At 46.3% G+C, this 27,643-nt stretch overlaps 1 protein-coding gene across 2 annotated transcripts in view; it reads left to right on the top strand.

The window, feature by feature from the left end:
• Window positions 1-25,125, top strand: part of LOC132469367 (arf-GAP with coiled-coil, ANK repeat and PH domain-containing protein 2-like) — a 48,103-nt gene extending 22,978 nt beyond the window's left edge. The window contains exons 9-24 of one of the 2 annotated variants that reach the window (XM_060067324.1): window positions 2,483-2,557; window positions 10,449-10,561; window positions 10,958-11,009; window positions 11,119-11,219; window positions 11,500-11,605; window positions 11,942-12,150; window positions 12,731-12,800; window positions 12,927-13,021; window positions 13,598-13,800; window positions 14,798-14,890; window positions 15,792-15,884; window positions 16,796-17,028; window positions 17,711-17,820; window positions 18,141-18,251; window positions 18,696-18,754; window positions 23,177-25,125. In XM_060067324.1, coding sequence (XP_059923307.1) covers window positions 2,483-2,557; window positions 10,449-10,561; window positions 10,958-11,009; window positions 11,119-11,219; window positions 11,500-11,605; window positions 11,942-12,150; window positions 12,731-12,800; window positions 12,927-13,021; window positions 13,598-13,800; window positions 14,798-14,890; window positions 15,792-15,884; window positions 16,796-17,028; window positions 17,711-17,820; window positions 18,141-18,251; window positions 18,696-18,754; window positions 23,177-23,286 — 1,833 coding nt within the window. In that variant the 3' untranslated portion in view covers window positions 23,287-25,125. The remainder of the gene's footprint in view (window positions 1-2,482; window positions 2,558-10,448; window positions 10,562-10,957; window positions 11,010-11,118; window positions 11,220-11,499; window positions 11,606-11,941; window positions 12,151-12,730; window positions 12,801-12,926; window positions 13,022-13,597; window positions 13,801-14,797; window positions 14,891-15,791; window positions 15,885-16,795; window positions 17,029-17,710; window positions 17,821-18,140; window positions 18,252-18,695; window positions 18,755-23,176) is intronic. The other variant, XM_060067325.1, reaches the window with a different exon arrangement.
• Window positions 25,126-27,643: the final 2,518 nt, after the last annotated feature.

Raw genomic sequence — 27,643 nt, 5'->3', positions numbered from 1 at the left:
GTATTGCACTCTGCACCAACAATGAAGCAATTGAAGTCGTAATCTCCCTCTCAGCCCTGTCGCTGTCAGATAAGACGTTAGTGAGGCACAATGTAAACAAGATGTATGTAACAGGGGGGTATTGTGACACCCACATGCTATTCACGTACCTCATCATTCCTGCCATTTTAAATCTACAGAAGTGGATATGTTGTTATGGGGAGAAACATGTCCCATCTGATGTTATCAAACACACATGAATGCATGCGCACGCACGCACGCACGCACGCACGTACGCACGCACCGGCACACACCTGCCATCTACCACTACAAACAAGACAAAGCTGAAAGGCCTACACCCTCCGATACCAACTCTATGTACTTAATTTTAACTGGCAACATGTCTTTTGGTTGTTAACTATTCCTTCCTGTCCGTCCAAGGTAAAGTTAAACGGCGAAGATGAGACAAAATTGCAGCCCCTCTGTGTTCTGTAATCTCCCAGGTATTTTACAATCTTCTTAGAGAAGCAGTTTCTTCCCCAGCTCAATAATAATGCAGTTTATTATATGGTGCGTTTTTCATTAAACGCACAAACGCTGTAAAATTGGATTTAAAAACAACCAATATACTGTATATCTATATGCCTTTGTTTTCTATTACAGCCACATAATATAATTTAGCCATGGAAGATATATCAATTCATTGTGTGCCTCATGTACAGAACGGAATAACTCTCAACAACACAGGTTCAAAGCTTAAACCAATGATTTAGTAATCAATAAAACATGAAAATATAAAAGCTACTCAAACCAAAGCAAAAGGTCAACGAGGTTGACTTTTTACCTTTGCCTCTGCAATCTGTAATGCCCTGATACAGGCGATCAAAGGCAATGAGATTAGATACCTGAACTAGCTTTGCTTTCTCCTCACAGCTTCACTAGTCAAACAGGATGGGGTTAACCAATCCGCAGATAGGTCAGTAGCACATCTTCGCTATTGAAGTTTCCTGAAGCTATCTCTTCCAAATACACTCTTTTCAGCCACCAGGCCACCCTGCCTGGCCTCAACTTCAGCAGCCCTTGAGAGGTTTTTTTTGCCCCAACATCTGAACAGTTCCACCCATATTCTCTAGTATTTCTCAGTGTTTCTCCCTAAACAAAGCAACCCTTCACCAGATAGCCATCCATCTGTGTAGGGATCTGGGGGAGCTGCTATTGTAGGTTGGTCTCTGTGGTAACAAGCCATTAAACCAGCCACGCTAGAGTTGTAACGCACACACACACACACACACACACACACACACACACACACACACACACACACACACACACACACACACACACACACACACACACACACACACACACACACACACACACACACGCGCGCGCACGCTGAGACCCTCCTTATTATTTGGGTTAATCTTTTCCTGCAGAAAAGAAGAAAAAAGAGAGATGACCCTGAGTTTGTACAACATATAGTACTAGCGAGGAGGAGCAGAAGAAGCATCAATCACCCCAGACCTAATTTCACACATGACATGACTCCGGTAGCGGACTCCATTTTGGATCTGAAGCCAGGGAATGAGCTGATCCCAGCCGGTCGATTGGCTGGTTGTTCCTCAAATTGAAAAAAGAAAGAAAATGAAATTGGCCCCACGCATATCGCACACACCGAAACACCCTGGTTGACGACTGGTATATATTTTGGAGGGTTCCTTTTTTCTGTTTGCAAATGGATAGCGCTGATGCAGCTCGAATCTACCAACGGATGGATGTAAACAGTCTGATTGTTATGTGAGCCTAGTCCACATAGCGAAAGTGGAGCAATCTGCGGAGCGGACAAAAAACGGGGTGTTTTTTTAATCCAAAAATAGATTGGGGACGTTGAAAGTAGAAGAAAAAAATAGATCTGGAATTTTCTCAGAGGACAATATGTTTTTGCTTCTCATCTAAGCGCATCCGCTAATTCACTATTGATTGGCCGTTGTTCTCTTAACAACTATGGCCCGCCCATATTTGAAAATAAATCACAGCCGAGCAAAGGCCAGACTGAAACGCAATCACAAACCTCAGTATCTGGATGGTTTCAAGAGGCTGGTTTATCGGAGCTCTGAGACGCGCAGCCGAGAAAGGCCCCATTCAGTCCAACTCAATCGTCCCCGTTGTTAAATGACATAACAGTTGCCACTCTTACTCATACTGGACACTTGTGTGTGTGTGTGTGTGTGTGTGAATGTCGATACGAGCCTTTGGGTAGCTCTGTATGTACGTCGATAGAACCACATCCTTAAGGGACTGTCTATGTATGTGGATGATATCCCTGTTTGTTTGGGGAGTGCGTGCATGTGGATCCAACCAGGTGGCTCCGCGCGTTAATCCGTCAACCAGGGCAGGGGGTTCTGCCTGCTCGTATGTCGATGGGATCACATGGTTCTGTGGGTTGGGACGATGGTTTAGGGGGGGCTTCTGGCTAATGAGTGGATGTATGTGTGTGTTCCAGTTGGATCAGCTGGTGGTGGATGCAGCCAAGGACAAGAGAGACATGGAACAGAAGCACTCGACCATCCAGCAAAAGGTACACACATGTTTATTGTTTCTTCTTTCCTGTTATTGTTGTGTCGTTTTCCTTAAGAGAGCACTGTCTAGTACGGGCAAACTGGCAATGGACATGATGTTGAGTCTTCTCAACGAAACCTTGTTCAATAAAAGAAAACATTGAAGTTGAAACACACACACACACACACACACACACACACACACACACACACACACACACACACACACACACACACACACACCTACACACACCTACACACACCTACACACACACACACACACGTCAGCTAATAGTACTACATGCACTTACTAGAATGGGGATCCAGGTACTTTCCGACCCCATCCCAAAGCCTCTCTGATTGCACTCAGGCCCTGCCATTAAAAGCAAAGCCAGAGGGCTCTGCTCTGATATTACTTTACCGTCTCCCTGCCCCCCCTCGAGGCAGACTATCTTATCTTGCTCTCACCGTGTATCGGATCAACCCCGTAACCCCTGTCTGCTCAGGACTATGTCGTATGACTCACCAGTCCAGGTCCTTGGTGCTCAACAGTGCTCAACAAAAAGGCAAGAAAAGGCCCATAAACGGCTTAGGGCTAAACGGCAGAGCTCTGCTGAATCCGTGTCACACTCGCTCCAATGAGCTGACACACTGTGGAGTGTTTAAGTTAACTGAAAATTGTAGATCTTATTCACGTGCAAATTACTTCTACAATCTCTCCGAAATGGTCCATGGCCTTAGTTATCGTTTAAACACTGGGGGAGCTGTCATACAATTCAATTTGTTAAACTACTATTCATTAAACTACCAAGTTTGTGCCGTTATGCTTCCGCAAGGGGAACTCCCTTTTAAGACAATTGGATAGGATCGTTTGCATATCTCATCAGGGATTGGCCCCCTTCCAGCCCCTCTGGATGTAAAGGGCCAATGGGGGCGGAGGGGCGTGGCTGTGGTTCGCACACCGCTGAGCTCCTGAGGTGTAAGGTGCTCCGCGGGGTGATCTCAGTCGCTGCAGTCTCATACATTATTGACGGCTTCACGGAAGCATGGTGGTCACGCTTCCAAAACAAAGGAGACGGGTTTCAGCTGCAGCCGGACTTCAGACGCCCAAGTCATGTCCAGTCCCCATCGGAAGACACTAATATGGTCACCATGTCAACTCCCTCACTCTCTGGTTGAAATGGTTCATTTCTCTCCAAATGAGGTGAAAAGTATCTAATTATAAGGCTGCGTAAGATTGGCCCATCTCTATATGGGTATCGCTGGGCGTCTGTCTGTCTGTGTGTCTGTCTGTGACTGCCTCTCGGTGTCTCCCTGTGTCCCATCGCCCCCCCCCCCCCCCCCTTTTCTCATGTTTTCTTCCATTCTTATGTTTTTATATTCTAGTCTATCTTGTCCTTCACTGTCTCCTCCCCATTTCAAACAGCATCCCTCAGTCCTCCCTCCCTCCCTCCCTCCCTCCCTCCCTCCCTCCCTCCCTCCCATAGATGCTCGGTGCCTGATCCCCGCCACTGTTTGTCCTTGAACACATAGTTCCCCACACCGCCCCTCCCGACTCCCCCTTTCTCCACACGCTATTTTTAAACTGTCTGACTCGCATGCTTGTTCTCCCCTTCAACTCTCGCTCTGTCTCTCCGTGCCTCTCCTTATGTCTCTCTGTAGCGTGCTGTACATCAGCACCCCTAACCAAAGCTCTGCTCTCTCCCTCCCTCCCTCTGTCACTCTGCGCCCTCTCCAGGCTGCTCTGCAGGTAAGCCCCGTTTTCCTCCTATTTAACACCTCCCCCCCCGTCCCCGTCCCCGTCCCTCTTCTTCCTTCCTTCCTTCCTGCTCTCCTGTCCCGTATCGAGTGTTGCGTTCTCCACCGTGAACGACGATGGCGGTCCTCTTGCTGAGTGTGTGTGTGTGTGTGTGTGTTAGTGTGTGTGTGTGTGTGTGTGTCGCCCCCCTTGCCGAGCTAAGCAGATCGCTTCCTGCCTCAAGCGTGCCGGGGCTTGTCGTGTGTTGGACGTGTTATCCCTGGCTTTGCATTGCTTCAAAGTGCTGTCAGCCCGGAAGGTCATTCATACCATGAACGCTGTCGATGGAGGCATTTCACACAGCTCATTGCACCAGGATCGTCCCGTTCAGGTTATGATTGGGAAGAATCCTATTCCCCTGTCGGTTTGCTGTCGGAACACATGTGCACAGACTGGTTCTGTGTACTAGCACCCTACATTTAACCTACATCAACCGATCGATGGCTCACCATGCAATGTTGCGGCATGCCTCAAGGGGCCGTTTGACCTGTGATGTCTTTGCTCTTTTCTCCGTCTGCATCCTTCAGCCCTAGGGCACACGTGTGTGTAGTGTGGGTATTTAGGGCTTTGAAGGAACACACAGGAATAGACGTCCTATTTATTACCATGGTGAGGACATTATGTGTGCAGGATTAATGTGTGGTGCATTCATCGTGACTGTATAGATAGCACACACTCTCACAGAGCAGTGTACAGTAAGGATGCTGGGAATGGGGTTAGTGCCTTGCTCAATGGCACTGGAGCTAATGAATGGTGTGTATTCATGTTCAGTTTAGCTCTTGTCCGCCTGGGTGAATCTCTGAGCTCTGGTAGCTCTGTCCCCAGTGAGCAGAGGACCGTCGGGATGCGTTATAGCTCCAGGTGCTGAATCTGTCCGAACGTATATAAAACACAAGGAGGGGAATGGTTCCAACACGACAAAGAACCGATCCTCAACAGTCTGGAGGAATGCCTTGTGCCTTACGGGTCATGACCTGTGCACCAGGGCAGATGAGCAGCTGGGAATTGTAGTCTGAGTTTATTCTGTTGGTTTATTCATGCCTGTAGGGCAGGCCCTTAGCTGTCGTAATGCTCGGAACAGACACGGGAGAGAGCCTCCTTAAACTAAAGTCACTATAAATGTTTGATGTTTAGTTAACCTAACCCTGCTGTGAGACACACACACACACACACACACACACACACACACACACACACACACACACACACACACACACACACACACACACACACACACACACACACACACACACACACACACACACACACACACACACACACACAGAGGGTGATTACAGTGTGTGCGTATTGGAGGATGGGCTAGGTTGGACGATGACGAGGACGAAATTTGCGCACACACACACACTGGCACACGAGAGGAATGCTTGCTCGGAAGAGGAGCCGGTTTGCTGAGGCTAACGGTGTCTCTCAGTGAGATGCTACAGTAAGCAGGGACGTTTAGCAGAAGCTGATGCTCGTTAGCTTCACCTGCTACCACACACACATACATGTAGGCCAGTTGCTAGAAAGATGAGGATATTCAGCCGCTTCCACTATGTTTGGTATCTGGTGAGTGCAATACAAATATTATTTTTTAATGCATTGTTTTTTTGGTGCGTGTGTGATGATACTGAATATACAGATATTAGCTACAAAGTTGTATGTTTGCATTCATAGATAAAACCATAGGTCCAGTTTTACATTGTGTTCTATGGCCACTCGTCGTAGAAAGTAGCATAGTCTCGCTATGCTATCTCCACAACTCATGATGCCTTGCTGTAAGGAACACATACATCCTTCTTCTTTTGTGCCTTTCTCTGTCCTTCTATCTGTCCATCGTCGTGCGTGTGTGCACTCGTACAACGTCTTCAGGAAACGACAGAGACTTTACCTGACGGACGCAGGTTCTGTGCTTGGACCACGTCTGTACGTACAGTAGCCCTGTCACCTCTGACCCCCAGAACTCATCCTCCCCCCCCCCCCCCCCCCCCCCCCCCCCCCCCATTGTGTGACTACACTCGTGTTGTGTGCAGTGTGTGCTCAGACCGATGCACATTTTGGTGTGTTTCGGCTCACCGCTGAAACGCCATGGGTGGGAAATGTGTTCCGGTTCCATGGCATGGATTTCAATGGTTGTTTGTGTTGTTTGGGATTTGTTGTTTTTGTTGTTGTCCAATAATTCAAGATTTGGGTTTTAACACACACTCCTTGTTGTTTGGTTCGATGCGTTGCTCACCAATAATGACACTCTTTGAACAGAGGAGCTCTTCCTTAATGTGTCTCATCTCCCGTTCTTCCTTACCATTTTTTGAGATTTGAAGATTTGTTAGTTTTCAGTTTGAATACGAGTCTTTATGTCTCTTCTGGGGTGTCATAGTGGATGCTTTATCCCTTTTATTTGACATCCATTTTTTATTTTCTCGACTGGAGACTTTGTTCCTTCACCCTCTGGTTGAGTTGCAGGTCAGCTGGCTTAAAGCACAGCCCTGGAACGGTCAGGGCTAATGACATTCACGCTAAGGGACTCTGCAGCTCTAGTCACAACGGAACTGTCGCCAGGATACCACGCTAAATCAGCCACTATCTCTCCAATAACGCTTCCTTCTGTAGTCCGTCCTCTTTGTCCCTTCTGTCCTTGATTTTGAAAGCCAGAGGAGAATTTGGTTTCCTGAGACACTTTTCAGAACGAACAAGTTGCCTATAAATCGTATCTGAAATTAATATTGCACTTAAAACGTGTTTGCCCTACCGTTGCTGCCAGCACTGTGTGTGTGTGTGTGTGTGTGTGTGTGTGTGTGTGTGTGTGTGTGTGTGTGTGTGTGTGTGTGTGTGTGTGTGTGTGTGTGTGTGTGTGTGTGTGTGGCATGTTGCGGCATGTTGCACAGCAGTATAATGAATGCATGCCGCTGTGTGCATCCATGTGTTCAATATGCATTATATAACTCGAAACATATGTATTTGCCCTTGAGTGTGTTGTGATCATGTCGGGTCCCTTCTGACGTATATTTCTGAGAGAACTTGACGGATCTGAACTAGGCAGTGCCCTTACACAGCATTAAATAGTCCACCGGGTACACCCTCGACTGGAAATCCAGATTTAAAAACATTACGTAGACTTATCGTAATGTTTATTCCAAGAATATCTGGAATTTCCGCTCACTAGGAAGTAAACAGGAAATGATTGCCTGCAGAGATAAAACAACCTCATTATCCTTGGTTATGGATGTTTACTGCGCTTGAAGATTCTTGAAATATCGGTGTGAAGATTTACAATTGAGGAGTAAATCTACATTCATTGCAAGAGGAAATGTTAACAGTATTATAAGAAACGTTATCTGGGATTTATTGTTTTGGTTAGATTCATTATAGTCAGATCAAAGCTGAGTGAAATATACAATAAATATCAAATGTTTACTAGAAAATGCCATTCCTGAAGGAATTGCTGTGTGAATCCAGGCCGTTGAAAGGCTGACGCTAAACTGGATTGCTGGCTTTAAATGGTTTGTGACATTTTAAGGGTTAATTTGAAAGTAAGTTTAAACAGAGTTCAAACATTTAAAGTCTGAATGGTTAAGCTTAACAATATATACATACAAACCATTGAAAATAGTTGACAAAAAGGTAAATAAAGTGGCTTAACATGAGTAGTACAGTTTGGACCTAGGCCTATAGCATGATTTAATACTAGTATTATCAGTAGTAGAGAAGTATGATAGTCCAATTATAAGTCTGATATAAGACTTATATCAGTCTCTACTTATAGTAGTTAATAGAATGATATTAACAAAGGTAAGACATTTATGGTTGCAGCTTGGGAATTTGTTTCCATCTAGTTTGTAGAGTTAGGGTCAAAAAATGATAAGGCTTATGATGTAGGAATCTGTGGAGTCTCAGCTTTCAGTTTAGCATTTAGAAAGATAACCCCATAACTTGTACAAGTAAAAGATATTGGAAATCTGTTTAGATCATCATAAGATCAAAATTATGTTGTTCTGCTAAATGTTTGGTTTAAAGGTTGAAAATTGACCGAGTTGTGAAGTCTGAAGTCTGCCCAGTGACTTGAATTATAAAAATAAAGTTGAATATTTTAAACGTATATACAACTTTTATATTTATAAAAATGAAATTGTGTTTATAGAACAGTTGTAGCAGTAGACTCCAATACAAGCTGCCCAATTATTCCAATTTGAATGAAGTCTCCAGGCGGTAAACTGTGGAAGTAATTGTGGCACGAATTTTGATGAACGCAATTTGTCAAAACCGAAATCATCTGTTCTAGTTCTAGCGTTAGTCACTTCCTGTACCAGAGAGGCAGGGAGGGCTTTGGTTTCACTGGGAGACGAGGTAATTGGATCCATCACGTGAGCCAGGAAAGGCCATGGATGTTTCCAGAAGCTTGGGGACGACTATACCCTGATGCTGGCAAACTCTTGAAAAATAAACAGATACACCAGGAGCTAGGACTGGTTGTCAAGGGTGGCCCCCAGGTGTGGGAAATGTGAGCTTAGCTGGGGCTGACACACACACACACACACGCGCGCGCACGCGTACGTACAGCCATAGCGTTAGTGCTTTAGGGATGGTAGGCTAGTAACGAGCATGAGCAAGAGGGTCTGATGACAACACAACCGAGGGTTCGGTTTCTGCTCTCTGGAGCAGAGAGAGAGAGAGAGAGAGAGAGAGAGAGGGAGGAAGGGATGGAAAACAGATAGGGAGGTCAGGGGAACGAGGGACAAAGAAAAGTGACACCGGAAGAAAGATTGAGCAGGAGGGTTAAAAAGTGGACAGGGAGAGAGTAGGCCTGCCAAACAAACTCCTAACAGTTACAGGTACAGTCTGCTTGTCGGGATGCAAGTGTGTGAAGTTCGATTCTGAAAATAGTGCGATGGAAAAATCATCTTCAATCTCTGCGTATTTATTTTACGCTAATTCATTTGAGTAAAATAACTTAAGAAAACGGTTGTTCTTTTACTTCAGCTTGATGAATATGCCGCACTAGAAACAATCAAATTAGGTTAAAACGGTGTCTGAACAAAGTAGTCTTGGCATAGCTGGGGAGAAGCCAGTAAGGCTGGGTCTTACTGTGAAGAATGGAGGTCTTTCTATAGCCCTGGGGGCCGCAGCATGTGACTCACTGGCATGAACCATGACCAGGCTGAGTGTCTTTAGTGCTGTACCAGGGAGATGATGTTGTGACGTTAAATGGAGACTGACTTCAAAGTAAGAGTTCCATTTTATCACTCAGAAGCTCCTGCTTTTAGAGGAAGTATTTTCCCCAGGGGACCAGTGGCGTCATATAAACCTGGGTGCGTCATTGGTTGTACTCATTACAAGACACTAAGTTAAGGGACCCTTACCATGCTGTATTGGTTACACACATCCAAGACAAGAAGTTAAGGGACCCTTAGCATGACCCTTACCTCCATTTTGCAAAGGTGTGTGTGTGTGTGTGTGTGTGTGTGCATGTAACATTCCCTTACGCTGCTCTGTAGACTTTTAACAGGGTGTATTTATAAAAGCCGTCCTCACTCAGTGAATGTGTTTCCCTGGATGGAACAGTCATGGTGTGTTGGCCGGCTGGCTCTGCCTGGTCCCCCTCGTGACTCCTTTGGGGGGGGGGGAAGCTGTGCAGCTCAAGGTCACTGTGTTAAGAGCTGACGGGTGACTCTATATTTTAAGTGCAGAGTCACATCTTCCATCCCCTGCCCCGCCCCTCCCCATCCCTTTCTGCCTCAGGCAGGCCTGCAAGCAACAGAGATAAACATCCATTAACCTACATTCATATTTAGTAATATCTCTCCCATGTCTCTCCCCCTCTTACTCCTCTCCTCGCCTCACTTGTTCTTCCCTCGGTATCTCTTCTTTCTTTGTTTTTTCTCTTTTAATCCGTTTCCTTCTTTCTTCCCCTTCTTCCTTCACTTTATCTTTTTCTTTCTTCTCGTTTATTTGTCGGTCTCTTTCTTTCTCTTTCTCTTTATTTCTGTCTTTCTTTCTCTCTCTTTCTCTTTATTTCTCTGTCTCTCTTTCTCGGCCTTTCTGTCTCTCTCTATACCTCTCTCCCTCTCTCTCTGTCTCTCTCTCGCTCTCTCCGTCTCTCCATCTCTGTCTCTCAGGACTTCTCGAATGACGACACCAAGCTGGAGTACAATGTTGATGCAGAGAAGGGCATCGCCATGGAGGGATACCTGTTCAAAAGAGCCAGCAATGCTTTCAAAACATGGAACAGGTGAGGACACAGTGTGGCCTGTCCCTTCAGCATCGGCACACACTGTCTGATGCCCTGTAACACTGACCCAGTCCTCTCCCTCAATGGGTAGTGGACGCCTTACTCCCTTTCATCATTCCTACTACGGGTGACTAACCCTGACCTCCTAGTCGGTTATTTGTACACCTGAAACCTTTCCCCTGTGTGGGATGCAACTAGCCGCGGTCTGCGTCCTCAAACTTATTTCCAAGTCATCTTTCTCCATTTCTGTTGGAGAACATGAACTAACTCTAACTGAAATATCTTGGCCGTCAAGCAGAACAGCATCTATTCTGGCTACCTAAAGAATGGGACCATGCTGTGTTGAGTGGGGGGAAATAAATAGCGTACATGTTTTTATTCTACCTTGTGATTCAGGCGATGGTTCTCTATCCAAAACAACCAGCTAGTCTACCAGAAGAAGTTCAAGGTAGGACCTCCTCCCGTGTGTGTGTGTGTGTCTGTGCAGTGTGTGTGTGTGTGTGTGTGTGTCTGTGCAGTGTGTGTGGCTAACGCTGGGTACCCGCCCCAATCCCCAGGACAACCCCACAGTGGTGGTGGAGGACCTGAGGCTGTGCACGGTGAAGCACTGCGAGGACGTGGAGCGACGCTTCTGCTTCGAGGTGGTGTCCCCCACTAAGTGAGTACACACACACACACACACACACACGTGAATACACACACACACACGTGAATACACACACATGTTAGTACACACAAACGTGTGCACACACGCGTGTACACACACACACAGGTGTATAGATACACACACGACTATAAATAGACACAAACATGTGTATACACCCACGACGCACGGGAATACCCACCCAGAAAAATAAACACACATGTGAGATAGTATTTGACGTACTTCCGCAGCGATTAAGTGACGTGTGTTAATGTGTTTGTTTGTGTGTTTGCAGGAGCTGTATGATGCAGGCGGACTCTGAGAAACTGAGGCAGGCCTGGATCAAAGCGGTCCAGAACAGCATCGCCACCGCCTTCCGCGAGCGAGGAGACGAGGAAGAGGTGAGACACACACACACACCCTCACTCCCTCACTCACTCACTCACTCACTCACTCACTCACTCACTCACTCACTCACTCACTCACTCACTCACTACACTCACTCACTCACTCACTCACTCACTACACTCACTCACTCACTCACTCACTCACTCACTCACTCACTCACTCACTCTCTAACTCATTCACTCACTCACTCACTCATTCACTCACTCACTCACTCACTCACTCACTCACTCACTCACTCACTATGTGACAATACAATAGGAAACAATCGGGCTACATGGGTCCAGCTCTCTGGAAGGTCGCACTGACAGACGTGTTCCCCTCCCCTCCAGAAGCTGGACAGGAGGGCGTCCACGTCCACGGGGAGCCTGGACTCTGGGGGCGAGCCCAAGGAGAAGCCCCTGAAGGGGGAGAGCGCCCTGCAGAAGGTGCTCACCATCCCCGGCAACTCCTGCTGCTGTGACTGCGGCCAGCCGGACCCCCGCTGGGCCAGCATCAACCTGGGCATCACGCTCTGCATCCAGTGCTCTGGCATCCACAGGTACTGCACTGCGGTACCGTTACGCTGCACGTAACACTGGACTGTACGTACATGGTACACCAGGTACTGTAAAGGGCCATTTTGGATCTTAATTATGAAGATAGACAGGGCACTCTTCATTTGAAGGCTACCCTTCATTTCATTCCTTCTGTGTAGTTTCTTGATTTTGCAAAAAAAAAAACAGACTCCACATACATCTCACGTGCAAACACTCTGCACACTCCCAATATCACTTTACACAACCATGAGACATCTATGGCCATTAATTTATTGGACTGTGAGACCCCTGACTCTTATGGGTTTATCTGTGTGTATGGACTCTTGGGCTCTTAAATGTTGTGTAAATGTTTTTATGTGCTGTTTTTATGTCTTGCTATGAGGATTGAAGAGATGTGTAATGCAAGACAAATCTCTGTGTAAACAGACGTTAGAGTTTATCTAATCTAATCCAATGGAGCATGATCTCCACCTGGTGGTCATAAAGTGGAATTGCAGCCTCTTGCGTGACGGGGATAAAAGGGAAAACAAAAAAAAACGTACACTATCTTTTCTGTCCTCCATTGAACGCTTGTTTCTGCAGGAGCCTTGGGGTCCATTTCTCCAAGGTGCGGTCACTGACTCTGGACACCTGGGAGCCTGAGCTGCTCAAGGTGGGGGAACACCAGCGGGTCAGGAGGGGGGGGGGGGGGGGTTCTGACACAGATTCTGACACCTGTCACTCACAGATTCACGGGTTTTCATGCGTTTCGTCTCTCTCTGTTCCTGTGCGGTTCCAGCTGATGTGTGGACTAGGGAACCAGGTGGTCAACGGTATCTTCGAGGCTCGTAGAGAGGAGCTGGTTGCCCGGAAACCACAGCCCGGAGACCCCAGGTAAACCCCCTTCACCTCCTCCACCACCTCCACCTCAGGCCGCTTCTACTAGACTCTACTGCCTGAGCCAAGACTATGTTGGTTGCTTTCATTCACTCAGCTCTGAACAAGGGTGCTTTTACTTTGAAAGAGACATATCAAATTAAATTGAGTTTGATAGGGATAGAATCTTAATTTCCGGAATAGAAAATAGAGGGAATTTATCATGTAAAAAGATAAAATGCAGGCACTGCTGCAAGAAGTACAGGAGAAGAAGTAATAGAAATATATTCATTTTTACGTAAATCACATTTTACTTAAAATTATAATCTCTATTGCATGCGTGTGCAGTAATACAATGAGTAGAGGAATCCAGTGTTAAGCCCATTATAAGAGTGGGAATTCAATGAATTCCACTATCTCTCTGTGGTACAATAGGATTAAATTGAATTCTCTCTTGCGTATGAGAGAGAGGTTCATGGAGAGAATACACTCAGCATAGTCGTCTCTTAAACCCCTAACGGGTAATGGACGGTGTCACAGCAGACAGCTCAGCACGGTCCAAGGGGAAGCCCTGTAACTGACCTCCGTCCGCAGGCAGGACATCGAGGCCTACATCAAGGCCAAGTACGTGGAGCGGCGGTTCGTACGGCGGCCGTCGGACGAGGAGCTCCGCACCAAGGTGGTGTCCCTCAGCAAGCAGGAGAAGAGGCTGAGCAGCAGCCACGACCACCTGCCCCCCCGGCCGCCTCCCCCCACCCCCAAGCTGAGGCCCGCCTCCAACGCCTCCGGGAAGTCAGGTCAGCTCACGGGGTTTTTTTTTTTAACTAGAGATGACGGCTGATCTGGAGTCGGGTGTGAGGGGTTGAGAGGCCGACCCGACGGAGGTTTCTAGATACCTTGATATCGTCTTGGTCAGGGGTCCAAGGGTCGAGCCTGGAGAATGGGTAGGCAGGTTGGTAGTTGTCCTTTTTCAGCTTCTTATTTGTTGCCGGTTAACATTCTGTACAGTTGGAGCTGGACTCACTTTAGAGTCACTCTTAGTTGTTTGTTGTTGTTTTATGCTTCAGTTCCTAGATGTATTATTAGTATAATTGCTATTATTATGAAGCTGAGTCTTGCACTTAAAAGCCCTTTTGCTTTTTAAATGCAAAACAAAAGAGGAAAACAACAACCACCACTGGAAAATGTCAATTAAAATAGACATCCACAAGAGATAGAATTGTGGCCTGCCAATGTGTTACTGTGTTTTTCGCACATGGTTGATCGTTTGCCTTTTGCGATTGTTTCAGTCGACCATTCCCACGGCACACACACAAACACACGTTGATGGTCCTCAGAAGTAAAGAGGATTGATGTCCCTGGTTTCCATTCAGGAAACGGTTGTTGTAGCGGAGATGTTACTTTTATTCAAAAGAACATCGCAACACCCTCTCTGTCTCCTGTAGCCTCATGCTCTTTGTCTCCTTGAGTAAAGCTGAGCTTCTAGTCTAACTTCCTGTGCTTCACCCTTCCTGCTCTCTTTCTCTCTCTCTCTCTCTCTCTCTTTTTTTCTCTCTCTTTCTCTCCCTCTGTTCTCTCTTTTTCTCTCTCTCTTTCTCTCTTCTCTGTTCTCTCCTCTCAATCCTTGTCTTCTTCAATCTCTACCTCTCTCTGTTCTCTGGCTGCCCTGCGCTTTCCGTCTAACCCCCTCCTCATCCCTGCCTTCCTCTAACCCCCCCCCCCCCCCCCCCCCCCCCCCCAACACCTGTACCTCATCCCCTCGGCCCTTTGATCCTTCCCCCATCCTTTGCGTAGTTGGAGCCAGTGGCCGTCGTGACTCTCTCTTCTGTGCCGACGAACTCGACTCGCTATTCTCCTACTTTGACACTTCCTCCAAGCTGAGGAACAGTAAGTACTGAAAGCTTGATGTTTCGACCCCCCCCACCCCACCAACCCCCACCCCTACTCCTCCGCCTCTTCCTCATCTTCCTCCTCTTCCTCGCTCATCTTTCCGTTTTTACTCACTGCTCGGGGCTGTCGACTTACATCCCATCCCAGCCCACCCCTCCGCCCCCCTTCCTTCCAGGACCTCCCATGGGCCATTTCCCTCCCGTCGGCCCCAGTGTGGGGCGTACCATCCGCTCTGCTCCGGGGGTGCTCTCACCTCAGCCATCGTGGTTCATGTGCGGTCGTCCGGGCTGTTGTTGTGTCATACGTTTGGTGTTTTGCAGGGAACCTGCCTCAGCTGCTGACGAGGCGGTGAAGGGTTTAGGGGTTTGACACGGGGTGACGCTCGGTTCAAAATATTAGGAACGCTCTGATGTTACCGGGTTACAGAGTCTGAAATTGGGAGAAAGACCCGAAACTGGCGGCTGAAAAGTTGATTATCGTTCCACGTCGACGCAACGTAATGAGCGCGCAGACGCTTCGACGCAGTCGTGAAGCTGTTTTGGTTCTGCGTCGGGTTTGAGTGAGCGGACCAATCACAGCCCTTGCTGCGTTTTGTTGCTAACCTTGCGCCTCCGCGCAAGGTTAGCAACATTTGGGAGGAGGAGGGTCCGCAATACGTAATGGGTCCGTAAACCCCGTTGCGTCGTGTCAACGTGGAGCCATAATCAGCCCTTAAGACCCGAAGCAACAAAAGCACAGGCTGAGCAAAAACAAAACAAAACAGACTTCAACTAAATGACTTGCCTGTGGTGACACGAAAATATGAAACAAAAGGAGTTCCTAATATTTTTTTTTAGAGCTTGCTTTCTCCAGAACACGTCTGGCCGGTAGTGACCGCGGCGGTTGTGTTGTTTCACAGTCAGAAGTGCAGACAGCGGCATTCAGAACAGCGCCGATGGCAGCAGGGAGATGCTGGCCGACACACCCTCTACTATCAGCCCGGCGGACACAGGTTGGCACGCTCCCACCAAGCACTCACACAGACGTCCCGGGGAGGAGCTGATCGATAGCTTTGTGTTGATGGACCCGTTTGGTCATTAAACTGAACCCAGAGTACTCAGGGGGTCATGTTTGTGTTGTAGAGCACGTGATGAACCAGATAAACTACAGCACTGTTCGGATGGCCCATCTGCTCAGAATCGTAAACTGTTGCAGTATGATTCTCAAGTGTACTCGTAGCTCCAGAATGACTTTATAAAAGGGTGCTGCATGTTTGTAACATAATATGGTGTCCTGCTAGGAGTAACAATGTTTGACCTTCTGGGTGATGTAGTTTGTAACAATGAGTAACAATGTTTTACCTTCTGTGTGATGTAGTTCCTCTACACTGGCCTGTCTAGCTCAACTGATAGAGCATGGTTCATTGCCAAGGTTAGGGGGGTTCGAGTGCCACTGGGACCAATGGCGAGAACGCATTGGCTCTCCGTATTGCAAGACTTGCAAAAATGTTTTGATCCTGATCCAACTTTCAACCCTTAAGGCACAACGTTTCTGTTTCAAATAAGGACTCAAATTGCCGACGCATGCTGCTACACGAGTTACCTGTGAGCAACCGTTTTCTTTTTCGGTTACCTGGTTACCGAAATACAGACTCTCACAGGATTGACACGCTCATAGTGTCAATCAAACGTCCTGGCAACACCCCGGCCAAATCAGATTCTAACCAGGGGGAGTGGCTTACGCAAGAGAGCGATCGTCGGCACGGCAACTCCAAACAAAACAAACAAAAAAGTATCTGAGGAAATAGTGATCGGAATGTTTTCTTAAATAAAATTGTGCTGGTGGGCGGGGCCTAGCTCCACCAGGGGGGGGGGGGGGGGGGTGTGACTCCCCATTCACGATGACCTCCTGTGCTTCCCCCAGACCCCCCGGAGGCCCCCCCCATGGCCATGCCGGCGGTGCTGCCCCCCGCCTCGCCCTGCAGGGAGCCGGTGTTCTACGAGCCCAAGGACTGCAGCGCGGGCCTGCAGCTGTACTGGGCGGCGGGGGCCCGCAGCCTGCCCGACATGGCCGAGGCCCTGGCCCACGGGGCCCCCGTCAACTGGGTCAACGCCGAGGACCAGAAGCGCACGCCGCTCATCATGGCCGTGCAGGGGGTGAGCCACGGCTAAGGGAGGCTTTTACTTTGAAAGACTAGTTTAGAGAGATGGGCCGATGGGGTGAATTAAGGTTGAGGCCATTCGAAGAGCTCACATGTTGTGGAATATCTGCATGTTTTTCACTGTTTCTATATTTGCTTTCTTATTTATTATCTAGCCCCACTGTGTTTTATCACTAATGGCCGGTAGTTAACTCAACTGAAGGGGGTGGTCTAAGTATCCGCTGGTCAATACATACCGATAACTGCCGGTCCTAACTGCCGGCCACAAACAAATAAAAAAAAGAGTTTGCACGTATTGGCAACGATGCAAGGGCCTCGGGCCTTTAGGTAAACATCTCTCTCCTTTGTTGTAAGGAATTTTGCATTGCGGAGTGGGGCTGAGGCGGTGTTAAAAGGCTCTGTGAAACTGTAAACTCATTCTGCCAGAGAGGAGACGGATGTATGCTTACATTAAATAGGTTACTTTCTACAACTACAGTGGGCTTTTTTGCATTTAGAAGCCTCATCTTATCCAGACGCAATATCTCATAAAGGAATTGCCGTGAGAAACACCTGCATGCTTGGTTGAAAAAGATACTTGTGTAAACTGATTTAATGTGGGGTCATGCGAATCACCATCACGTGGGCTGATTTCCATTGCGAGACTATAAGGGTGTAATACTGTTGTTCGCCTGCAGGGGTCGCTGGTCACCTGTGAGTTCCTGCTCCAGAACGCAGCCAATGTGAACCAGCAGGACGCCCAGGGAAGGGCCCCCCTCCACCACGCCACCATCCTGGGTCACACGGGGTGAGGGATGCCTGCTCCCTCCCTTCACAAGGTTCACTAGGAACCAAACCAATGACCACCATTTATCCATGTTCATAAACCCAATGGAATCAGTTCATTTTCTATAAACCAAGGAATAATTACTACTACGAAATAAGGCCAATACTCATAAATATAGTATTTATAACTCAACGGTAATGAAGGGTATTTTGTTTTATGTATCAATGACTATACTTGAAGTATAACCATACTCTATATAACTTATATGCTCTATGACTAAAGAACTACCTAGTACTCTACCACTGTATTGACCGACCGCCCTCCGTGTTTCTTCAAACCAGACAGGTGTGTTTGTTCCTGAAACGAGGAGCCAATCAAAACGCGGCAGACATGGAGGAGAAGACCCCCCTGTCCATGGCCGTGGAGGCCGCCAACGCCGACATCGTCACCCTGTAAGCGCCCGCGCTCATGCACTCACTTTGAATGAGGTGTGTCCGTGTCAAGGCCTCGGTTTACCCTCACCGGCTCCGTCAGCGCACGGCAGTGTTGCCCAACCTCTTTAGTCTTAAGTACCCCCCCGGCACTCAACCACTCAGGTGAGGTACCCCTACTTTGGTACCATCAAACAAATGTTTTCCTTTTAGCTAACATCATACCATTATCCTTTAGCATCATTATCAATATTTTGGTGAACATCATATCGGTCTCTCAACTGATTTGACCGATATTCAACAAATTCAACGAGTAGGAATGTTTCAACTGTTACATTTTCTTTTGGTTTGTTTGGGTGTAACGAAGCAAACTTGATTCCCCCTGGACCCTGCCTACGGCCCACGGTTGACCCCAGTCCCATGTCATCGTGACCGACATTGTGCTTCCCCCCCCCTCCCCCACAGGCTGCGGCTGGCCAAGATGAACGAGGAGATGCGAGAGGCGGAGGGCTACAGTCCCGCAGGTCAATACCCCTCCCACAGCCCCACCGAGATGCAGTACAGGAAGTGCATGCAGGAGTTCATTAGCCTGCAGCTCGACCGACCCTAGGCGTCGCACATGCAAGAGCGCAACCACACACATAGACACATGCGCACACACACACACACACACACACACACGCATCCGAAGCAAACACACATGCACACACTCGCGTATACTACACAACACAACACAACAGACACGTTTCAGAGGTGAATGCACCTCTTGTGGGTGGGGGGTGAAACTCCCAAACACTAGAATCTAACCAGAAAGAGAGGAGGCATCAATCACATTTGATTGGCCAAAATCCAATGTTGTTGACACAATGTTTAGCCAATCAGAATGGACAATTGCCGTCTTAGTGTCTGGTGTTTAATAAGTAGATTATTCGACTCCTGATGAAGCAGAGAACTGTTCTGCTGTTACAACGTGCTGCTGCTGTGAGGTTAGAAAAGCGAGACAGTGAGTTTGTACTGTGGTCTGGTCTCACTCTCTCCACTGCTGTGTGTTTTCATCCTGTGTCTCACAGGATGTGTGTGTGTGTGTGTGTGTGTGTGTGTGTGTGTGTGTGTGTGTGTGTGTGTGTGTGTGTGTGTGTGTGTGTGTGTGTGTGTGTGTGTGTGTGTGTGTGTGTGTGTGTGTGTGTGTGTGTGTGTGTGTGTGTTGGCACTTGAGACAGTTGCCAGGCTCAGCTCAAGTTGCCGGGGGGATAAGCCATCCCCTCATCAAGATAGAATAAATCCCCAAATCATTGTTTTCAAAGTGAAACCTCTTGTATTTGAGAGGATGAATGCACAATGCATTAATTGTACCCTGGATGATAGGTTAGAAAATGTACTCATGTAACCATGATGGTAGAGACATGGACTTAATATATTTTATATAAAAGGGAGAAAAATGGTAAACAATGTTTTGGAGAACCACGTCTTATGGCTGTTAGAGTATTGGAGAGGAGCTGTCCGTTTATTTGAGCTGTGTGTGGGACATCAAATACCTGTCACCTGTTAAGTCATAATGTCATTCAAAAGCAAACTATCCAGGTTACCAGCTAACTGCCAACAGAGACACTAAAAACCTCCTGAGGATACATCTGTCTATCTGGCAATATTCCTTACTATTGAATGACTTAGGATTTTTAAAGACGTGAACGTTATGTCACTCTCTCGATGCAATCTGCAGACCTCAGAGACTTATTTATGCACATTCCTTTCCAACAGTTATGCAAATATCTGGTCTTCTTTCTTTCAAAGTGGTCGTGCGGTTCGATTTTCAGCAACTCATGTTTAACTTTTTTGTTTTTTTTGTGATGCGCCGACCATATCTCCAAAACTATGAGTATCCCCTGTGATGTCGTCACGAGAGAAAAAAAAAATATGATCTATTTTAAACTACTGAATATGTATTGATAATCCCAGAAACCATATAAGCATAAATAACTGTTGTAAACTGCGTGTATATACAGTATATCTATATATTCTGTCAGGGGCAGAGCGGGTGAGAGACTATGGCAGGGGCAATGTATTTCCTGTGTGTCTCGTGACACACTTTGCACAAGAGTGAGAGTTAAGAAGGTTGTGTGTTTGCATCCTGTAAGGGTCCTTATGTGTGTTACCGTGTTGTGTTGATCCATTATGAGGGCTGTGTATGAGATTGTTAAATCAGCCTGGTAAAAGTTGTATCTGCTAATAGGCCAAAAAGCATGCGGTCACCCAGAATTGTAAAATTTCATGGTTTCATTTTTTTTTTGAAGAAGAAGAAACAGTCAGACTTAAGTCCACATTTAAGTCCAGACACCTCCATTATGTGCAATAGAAAATGTCATTTCTAGCCATGTAGAGACTTAGAGAGAATTAACCTGATAGTTTATGCAATCCTTTATCTCAATTGGTTGATGACTTTACAAAGAAAAAAACGTAACTAAATGGTTCACAAAGACTTTCAAGAACGTTCAAGAACTACGGACTGAATGAACCCCTATTCCATCACCTGTACCCTAAGATTAGCCATACCCTAAACACTGTTGGTTGTTTCATTTGGGACAAAGGCACTTTGATTTAACCAATATGCTTAGTAATTGTATCCCTGGTCTAAATGTGTAATGTTGATGTTGTCAGAACTTGGAAAGGAAGTTTTAGCACCAGCCCCAAATATGTGCGTCGGGTGAAAGTACTTTGTCAATGGCGACATGAGTTGGACATCTGTTGCTCTTGCACTTACCTGCATCGACCACAAGAGGGGGCTGGTGAAACTCCCTATATGTTCTGTCGTTACCGAAGATGATTTGAAGTGCACTCTGTGCCTATTGGTCATAACAGCTGGTTTACTGTCAAGTCTTCGCGGTGGAAAGAAACGTAATAATACACAGTTTTAGTTGAAATGGAGTATCTTTCACCAAATGTTAAATGTTGTATTCTGTAGGCAGCTATCCATTCGGTAAAATGATGTTCAGGAAGAAGTACCAGTCTCTCTTGTGACACTACCTGTCGAGTGTTGAAGAGACCAGGGGGTCTGCATATAAACCTGTATGTTATGTGGTCGTTTTAATGTGAAATGGGAACTATTCTGACCAGTAGTGCCTTAAAGGTCCCATGTTTATTGTTTTATAGCAACCAAAGTTGACTGCTTATTTAAGTGGATGTTTACAAGCCAACTTTATTCAACTTGTATTAATCAATTGGATAAACATTAAGATCTATTGGATAAACTCTTTCAATCCAGAACAATACACAACACATGTTGCTCAATCGGACCTGCTTGATTGGCTTGTCTTTCAAAAGATACTTGAGGGGGGGGAAACAGCATGTCACATGATGAACCGAGACTCTGACACACACGGGCATAGTAGGCCGCTGGAGCCCAGCGATGGGGGACCTTTAAGGCCGACAGGTAGCGACGATAGCTGGGTTCAGGCGGGAACGCTGTGTGCTTTGCAGAAGGATCCTCTTCACCTTGTTTTTTTTTTCCATACGGAAAGATTAGCCTTGCTTCCCCTAATCAAGCTAATCCCTGGTCTTCCTCTGAGAGACGGCCTCGCAGTCAGACCCCCCAATCAGCTGAACACTGAGCCTGATGAGTGACGTTCAAGAGCCTGGATGGATGTTGGTGTGGGGTGGGGGTGGGGGGTGGCGGTTGAACTAAAGTTGCGATGTCTTACCTGAATTAAGGGGGTGACGCAACATGTACTGATGCAAGAGCAAGGGGTTTATAGAAAGTGAAGTTACCAGAAGGCCCCCAAAACTGAGTTGTACTATTTGTTTTCATCTTTTAAACAAAGGCCGTTTTTTTTGTTTTTTGTTTTCGTTTTTATCCTGAGCATTTACAGCCACTGGATTGTGTGTGTGTGTGTGTGTGTGTGTGTGTGTGTGTGTGTGTGTGTGTGTGTGTGTGTGTGTGTGTGTGTGTGTGTGTGTGTGTGTGTGTGTGTGTGTGTGTGTGTGTGTGTGTGTGGGGCACGAGAAGGACATTGTACATCGGGTCCACGTTTTCACTTGTTTACTTCTGCAACAGAACGGGACTTGTTTGTTTTTCCTTTTTCTACGTATAACACTCAATTAACCGACGACACCCTTCTGTCTCACTCACTACCCTGCGACCAGTGCTCCACTCCTCTCTCCTCACGCCTCTCCTTACAGTGTGTGCCTTTCTTTTCTTTTCTCTTTGTTTATTCACGGCAGCCATGGCCAAGGCAACTGTAGTTTTGTACATAAAAAAGAAAAACCTGCTGCACTTTAAAAAAAAAACATAATACAGTTGTTAACAAAAACTCTCCCCTCTATGCGCCTTGTCTTTCTTTCTGACTCCGTGACTCTGGTAACAAACTGCTTTCTGACGCTTGTTTTCCTCCGAGCGTTGCCGGCTGCCTGTCCTGTTCTCTCTTCTCCTCCCCGTCTGTGTTTCTCTCTTTGTTTGTTTCGAGCCGCGCCGCAGCCCTCAAGGAGAGGTATGGCCCAACCTTCTTTTTCCTTCTTTCTCCAACACTGACACACGACACTACTGACACATACTAATGCTGTGTACCTGCATGCTTATTAAAGCAGGGGCCTTTTCCAACGATAAGATTGCCATAGCAACACCGTAGGCCTAAACAGTACCGATTGACTTTTTATTCTATGTCTGGGTGGTTTTGTTACTCGGGCTGTCCCCTGCATTGTATTTTTAATCCCAGTTAAGAACAATACACACTAGCATGCCTGTGTCCTAGTCGAAAATGAGCTCCAGAAAGTCAGAGTCTCTAACCTTTGTTTGTTGTATTGGCAGTGATTCACTCTGCGTCGCTAACAAACACAACACAAGGTTTTGCGTTTTGTGCGGTAGTCGTAGCTGTGGGTCCCATGCGTTGTCACCGTGTGCTTCTGAGGAGAGGTTTCAAGTTGTTTACGGCGTGTGTTTATTTTCCCCCTGGCAGGTGATGAGACTTACCAGGATATTTTCCAGGACTTCACCCAGATGGCCTCCAACGACCCAGAGCTGCTCAACCGCTACGAGCAGTACAATACGCCCAGGCCCGGCCCGTAGCCACCCCGTTGGCCTCCAACTGCAGTGGGGGGCTGCCACGCTCGCTGCGAGCCACACAGCACCGCGGTGGTCTGAAACCCCCCCCCCCCCTCCTCCTCATCTTCATCGTCATTATCGTCTTCGTCATTATCGAATGGCGACAGGTGGCTGGTCATCTTGTTTCTTCCTTCAGGCTCAAGGCTTCATGGCTTCAAGGATCCAACGCGTCAAGGCTTCAAGGCTACTGTGAAGAGTACCGGCGGTTCACCTCATGACGGTCCACACGGCTTGTGGAGTCCAGGAGGTCAGAGTGCCTACTTCCTCTCGGATCTTTATTTTCTACTCTACTCTGTAAACCAATGGTACAGCGGCCGCAGCCTTTCAGGTGATCCGTCCGATGGGACTGACACGAGGCGGTGTTCGGGACGGCCCGATTCCTCCGAGGCTCTCGCGTCGCAGCCACGGTCGAGGAGGGACGTTTGATTCCTGATGATCCACAGATGGCGTTTCCCAGGAACAATACGGACGATGGTGTTAGGACGAGTTTACCCTAGGTTAGATGGTTTGTGATATAATGATGAATGTGCCCAATAGACCGACGATTTGTCTTTGCTGAATCATTGCACTATGTAATGGAGTTGGCTGGAGAGGCACATAGAAAACCACATGCTGTATCATTTTTGACGCAGAGAGATGAATGGGCTTCTGGCCGGCATGTGTGTGGACCGGAGGAATTATATAACGTAGAGTATTTGCACAAATCTGTGACAAATCGTCCAAAACCACTGATGTTTACCAACTGCCCCAGTGAGACTAGTATGAAACAATGCGGTCATCATATCAACGTTTTATTCATGGGTCTCATCTGTACTGTACAAAAAAAAAAAAGGAATCTCATCTTTTAAGTCATTTTATTCATCGCTTTTATATATTATACGCTTTAGTTATTTTTCCAAATGTTTCACTGAACGATTTTCTACTTGTCTCTTTTCACACCTCCTCTGGTGATGGGGAAGCTGAGGTTGTGTTATCAAACCAAATGCTCTCTGTTATCGGAAGATGATTGCGCTCATTCAATAGAGACGTGGAATGAGATGCTCATTTCGCGAGGGGAGCTGATGGCCCTGTGTTGTATCCAGTACTTGCTCTAGGTACTGAAGTGGGTTCCTCCAACATACGCCTGGAAAGTATTGCTAAAAGCATATGGAAAAATGAATCATTTCTGGGTGTTGACTTTCTGTACGGGAAGGGGTTTTCGTGGTGTGGAAAATCACGTGGCAGCTCAATAATCTCAAAGAAAACTAAAATGCTAAACCTGTGAAGGTTAGATTCTTCTATTTTTTGGGTAGTTGTGAGAATTATTTTATCCGACATGTGACCGAGTTGACACGCCGAACATATGTTTCGATCTAATGATTTAAAGCGTATCGTGACCAGCCTAACAGAATCTTCAGATAAACCCACATGGCAAATTATCTTTGTTTTGATTCCATTTATTTTGTAGGTTAAATATTTCTGTACTTAATTTATAGAGCTTTCAATGTCTCGACTTGTTTCAATGGCAGGAGTATGATTTTGTGTGCAGTGAAGTTAATCTTCTTCCAGTGAATCCTGGGGTCAAGAAGATATTGTACATTTTGTAGAGATGCTTTTGAGCACGTAAGAGAAGGGAGGAAAAAGCAAGTGGTACTGGAATCATTAAAAAAAGGCTTTTGTAAATGCTGTCCTCTTCATCAACCAGTATCTGTAGTTTATTTTGTATTGCATGTCTGTCTATACCAATGCACATGTTTATCTCAACTGTAATATCTTAAGACTTTAATATGCTTCAAATTATGAAGATTAATTATAAACCCTGAATCTGTCTGTGTGTATTTTTGTTAGTATTGTGAACCTCTTAAACATATGGTTTCATTGGCAGCTGTGGTTTTATATAAACTATAATTGCAACCTAAATTTAAGACAAAGAATTGACTCATTCATTAAAAGTTTAATTAAAAGCTAATTTTGTCCATTCCCTGGATAACGGAATCAAAATCTGCCAACCGATGGCAGCCAGAACATTTACCAATGTTCTGGCTGCACCAATCATTGTGTTGGATTTTCTTGCAAAACATTTAAAGATGCTGGCAAACCCTAATGTCCAATTTTATTGGCCAATAGATAATAAACAATGGCCATTATATGACCCACGCTTCCCAATAAATGGGCTAATTGGTGTCAATATATCAGTTTATGAGTTTTAAGATTAAGAGACACACTTATCCCTACTGTGCACATGAGCATTTAAAATATTACTTGTGACGAGTTCATTTGTGGTGAAGCATTCAAGCACATACGTTTATGTCAGCTGTTATGTCTTCCAGTTTTTTCTCTTTTATATTGAACTAGACCTGATACAAAAAAGGAATTATTAGGCTTCTGGTAGAGGCCTAGTTACCTTAGTTAAAAAGTTAAGCTCTGTCATACTTGACTCTTTAGTCTTTTCTAAACCAAAGGTTTATACTCCAGAAAATATTCCATTATCTTATTAATAAGCCAAACCTTCTGCTATTTAATATGGAATACAATGGATTAACTATAATAAATTATGAAATATTTGATTTATGTAGTGCAAAAACTAAATTCCATTTAAATTGAGAAAAATAGAATTAGTTATACAGTTCATGAACTATAAAATGATGTTTTTGGCTAACCCATGACACATCAAGTATGCACCTTCCAAGACCCAAGTGGAAAAAGAAAATATGGAAATATTCCCGTGTGAATAACTTGAATGTGACTTTCATTTGGCAGGTATTTTATGCCTTATTTATGTCCTGTCTACCTCGGCGCTATCAGGATTAGGAGTTCTACTCCCTCAGGGCCACCCATACTTATATATGCACTTACGCACAGTTGTATAAGACTGCGGATAAAAGCATCCTATATAATCTAATTGACAGAAAGATTGTATTGTAACGTTGATGTATATGTTGCATATTGCTTTAAAGATTAAGAATAACATCAAGTTGTTTTAAAGTAGGCCTACATGCTATAGTCATACAAATAACTACACACGTAAACTTAATGATTATTGTACATATTTGATGCAAACATAACCGACTAGGCGTCATCTTTTGAGGCCTGCCTATTCACAAAAAAGAGCCCTGAAGGCAAGCTAGACCTCAGTCGAGGGCACGCAGGCATAGCTTTCAACCCAACGCACGGCAACGTGTCAAGCGGCGATACCATGGCTCAAGGGGCCCCCGGGTACCGGCCACCGGGCTTGTTCCAGGAAGTCTGTGGTCCGCTCCCCTGTAGAGAAACGGAGGATCGCAGCTGGAGAGGTTTTCCTCAATAAAAACGCTATGTGCAGAAAACAGTGAGAGGCCGCGGTCCATTAAGGAGCGGCGCTCTGGACCGCAGCATCCAACTGCCGCCACGGAACACTGCGCCTGCCAGCGGCTCCAGAATGCAGCCGCCGCGCCGATCAGAGCGCTCTCCGCGTCGCGTTGAGGAAGACATGCTCCTAACTAAATTTAATTGACCTCTTATTTCAATTTAAAGAATTAATATACCTATATATTATATATTCATATTCATATTAATAAATTCATAAAAAGTAAATCCAAGAAGGCAGTACAATATATGTGTACGTTACTCGTTTTATTTCAGCCGTTGTAGTTCCGGTAGGGATGGATGTCTGCTGGCAAATTGACCCCCCCACAACAGCAAAGTTGCTCAATTGTTCTCAAAAAGCGCCAAAATATGGCACAAACCCACCTGCAGCCCTCCATGTCATGTTAGAGAGCTGGGAAACCGGCTGATAACTTTGAGACACTTCCGATGGAAGAAGAGAAAAGCTACACTCCACCCGGTGGATCTGGAAGGAGCTAGCGGGGCTTTAAACACCCGAGCAGCTAGGGGGGGTGGTGGTGGTGGTGGTGGTGGTAGCCGTGCTGCTCGCACAAGGGGGCTCTGGTTTCACCTTCTGGAACCGGCATTGTGTGTGGAATCCAAACTGTTTGGCTGTTTGGCTCTGAATGCACATGATGAATGAAGAGAGGCACTGGCTCTCGTGTTGTCCGCATTCTTCCTCCGCACCTCATTCTGACTCAACGCTCCGAGGATTGGGAGTCAGTGTGTTAAAATGGTGTCATCCTCTTCCCCCAAAACACAAACACACACACACACACACACACAACAGTCTTGATCTTCATTCCATGTCTGGTATTTACGTCATCGCGGCTTCCCTCGAATGGGCCGGTGTTGAAAGCCGTCCGCCTTCAAGGAGAGAACGTTTATGTTTTGAGGAGCGAAGCTCTCCCCGGAGATAGGTCTCCCCCCCCTATCCAGAACCAGGTCTGCTCTCCAGCTGTTCCTGGACTCACGGAAC

Source organism: Gadus macrocephalus, chromosome 12 (assembly GCF_031168955.1).
Source record: "Gadus macrocephalus chromosome 12, ASM3116895v1".
Classification (NCBI taxonomy): domain Eukaryota; kingdom Metazoa; phylum Chordata; class Actinopteri; order Gadiformes; family Gadidae; genus Gadus; species Gadus macrocephalus.
The sequence above is the reverse complement of the archived record's forward strand: the minus strand, read 5'-3'. Positions and strand labels throughout refer to the sequence as shown.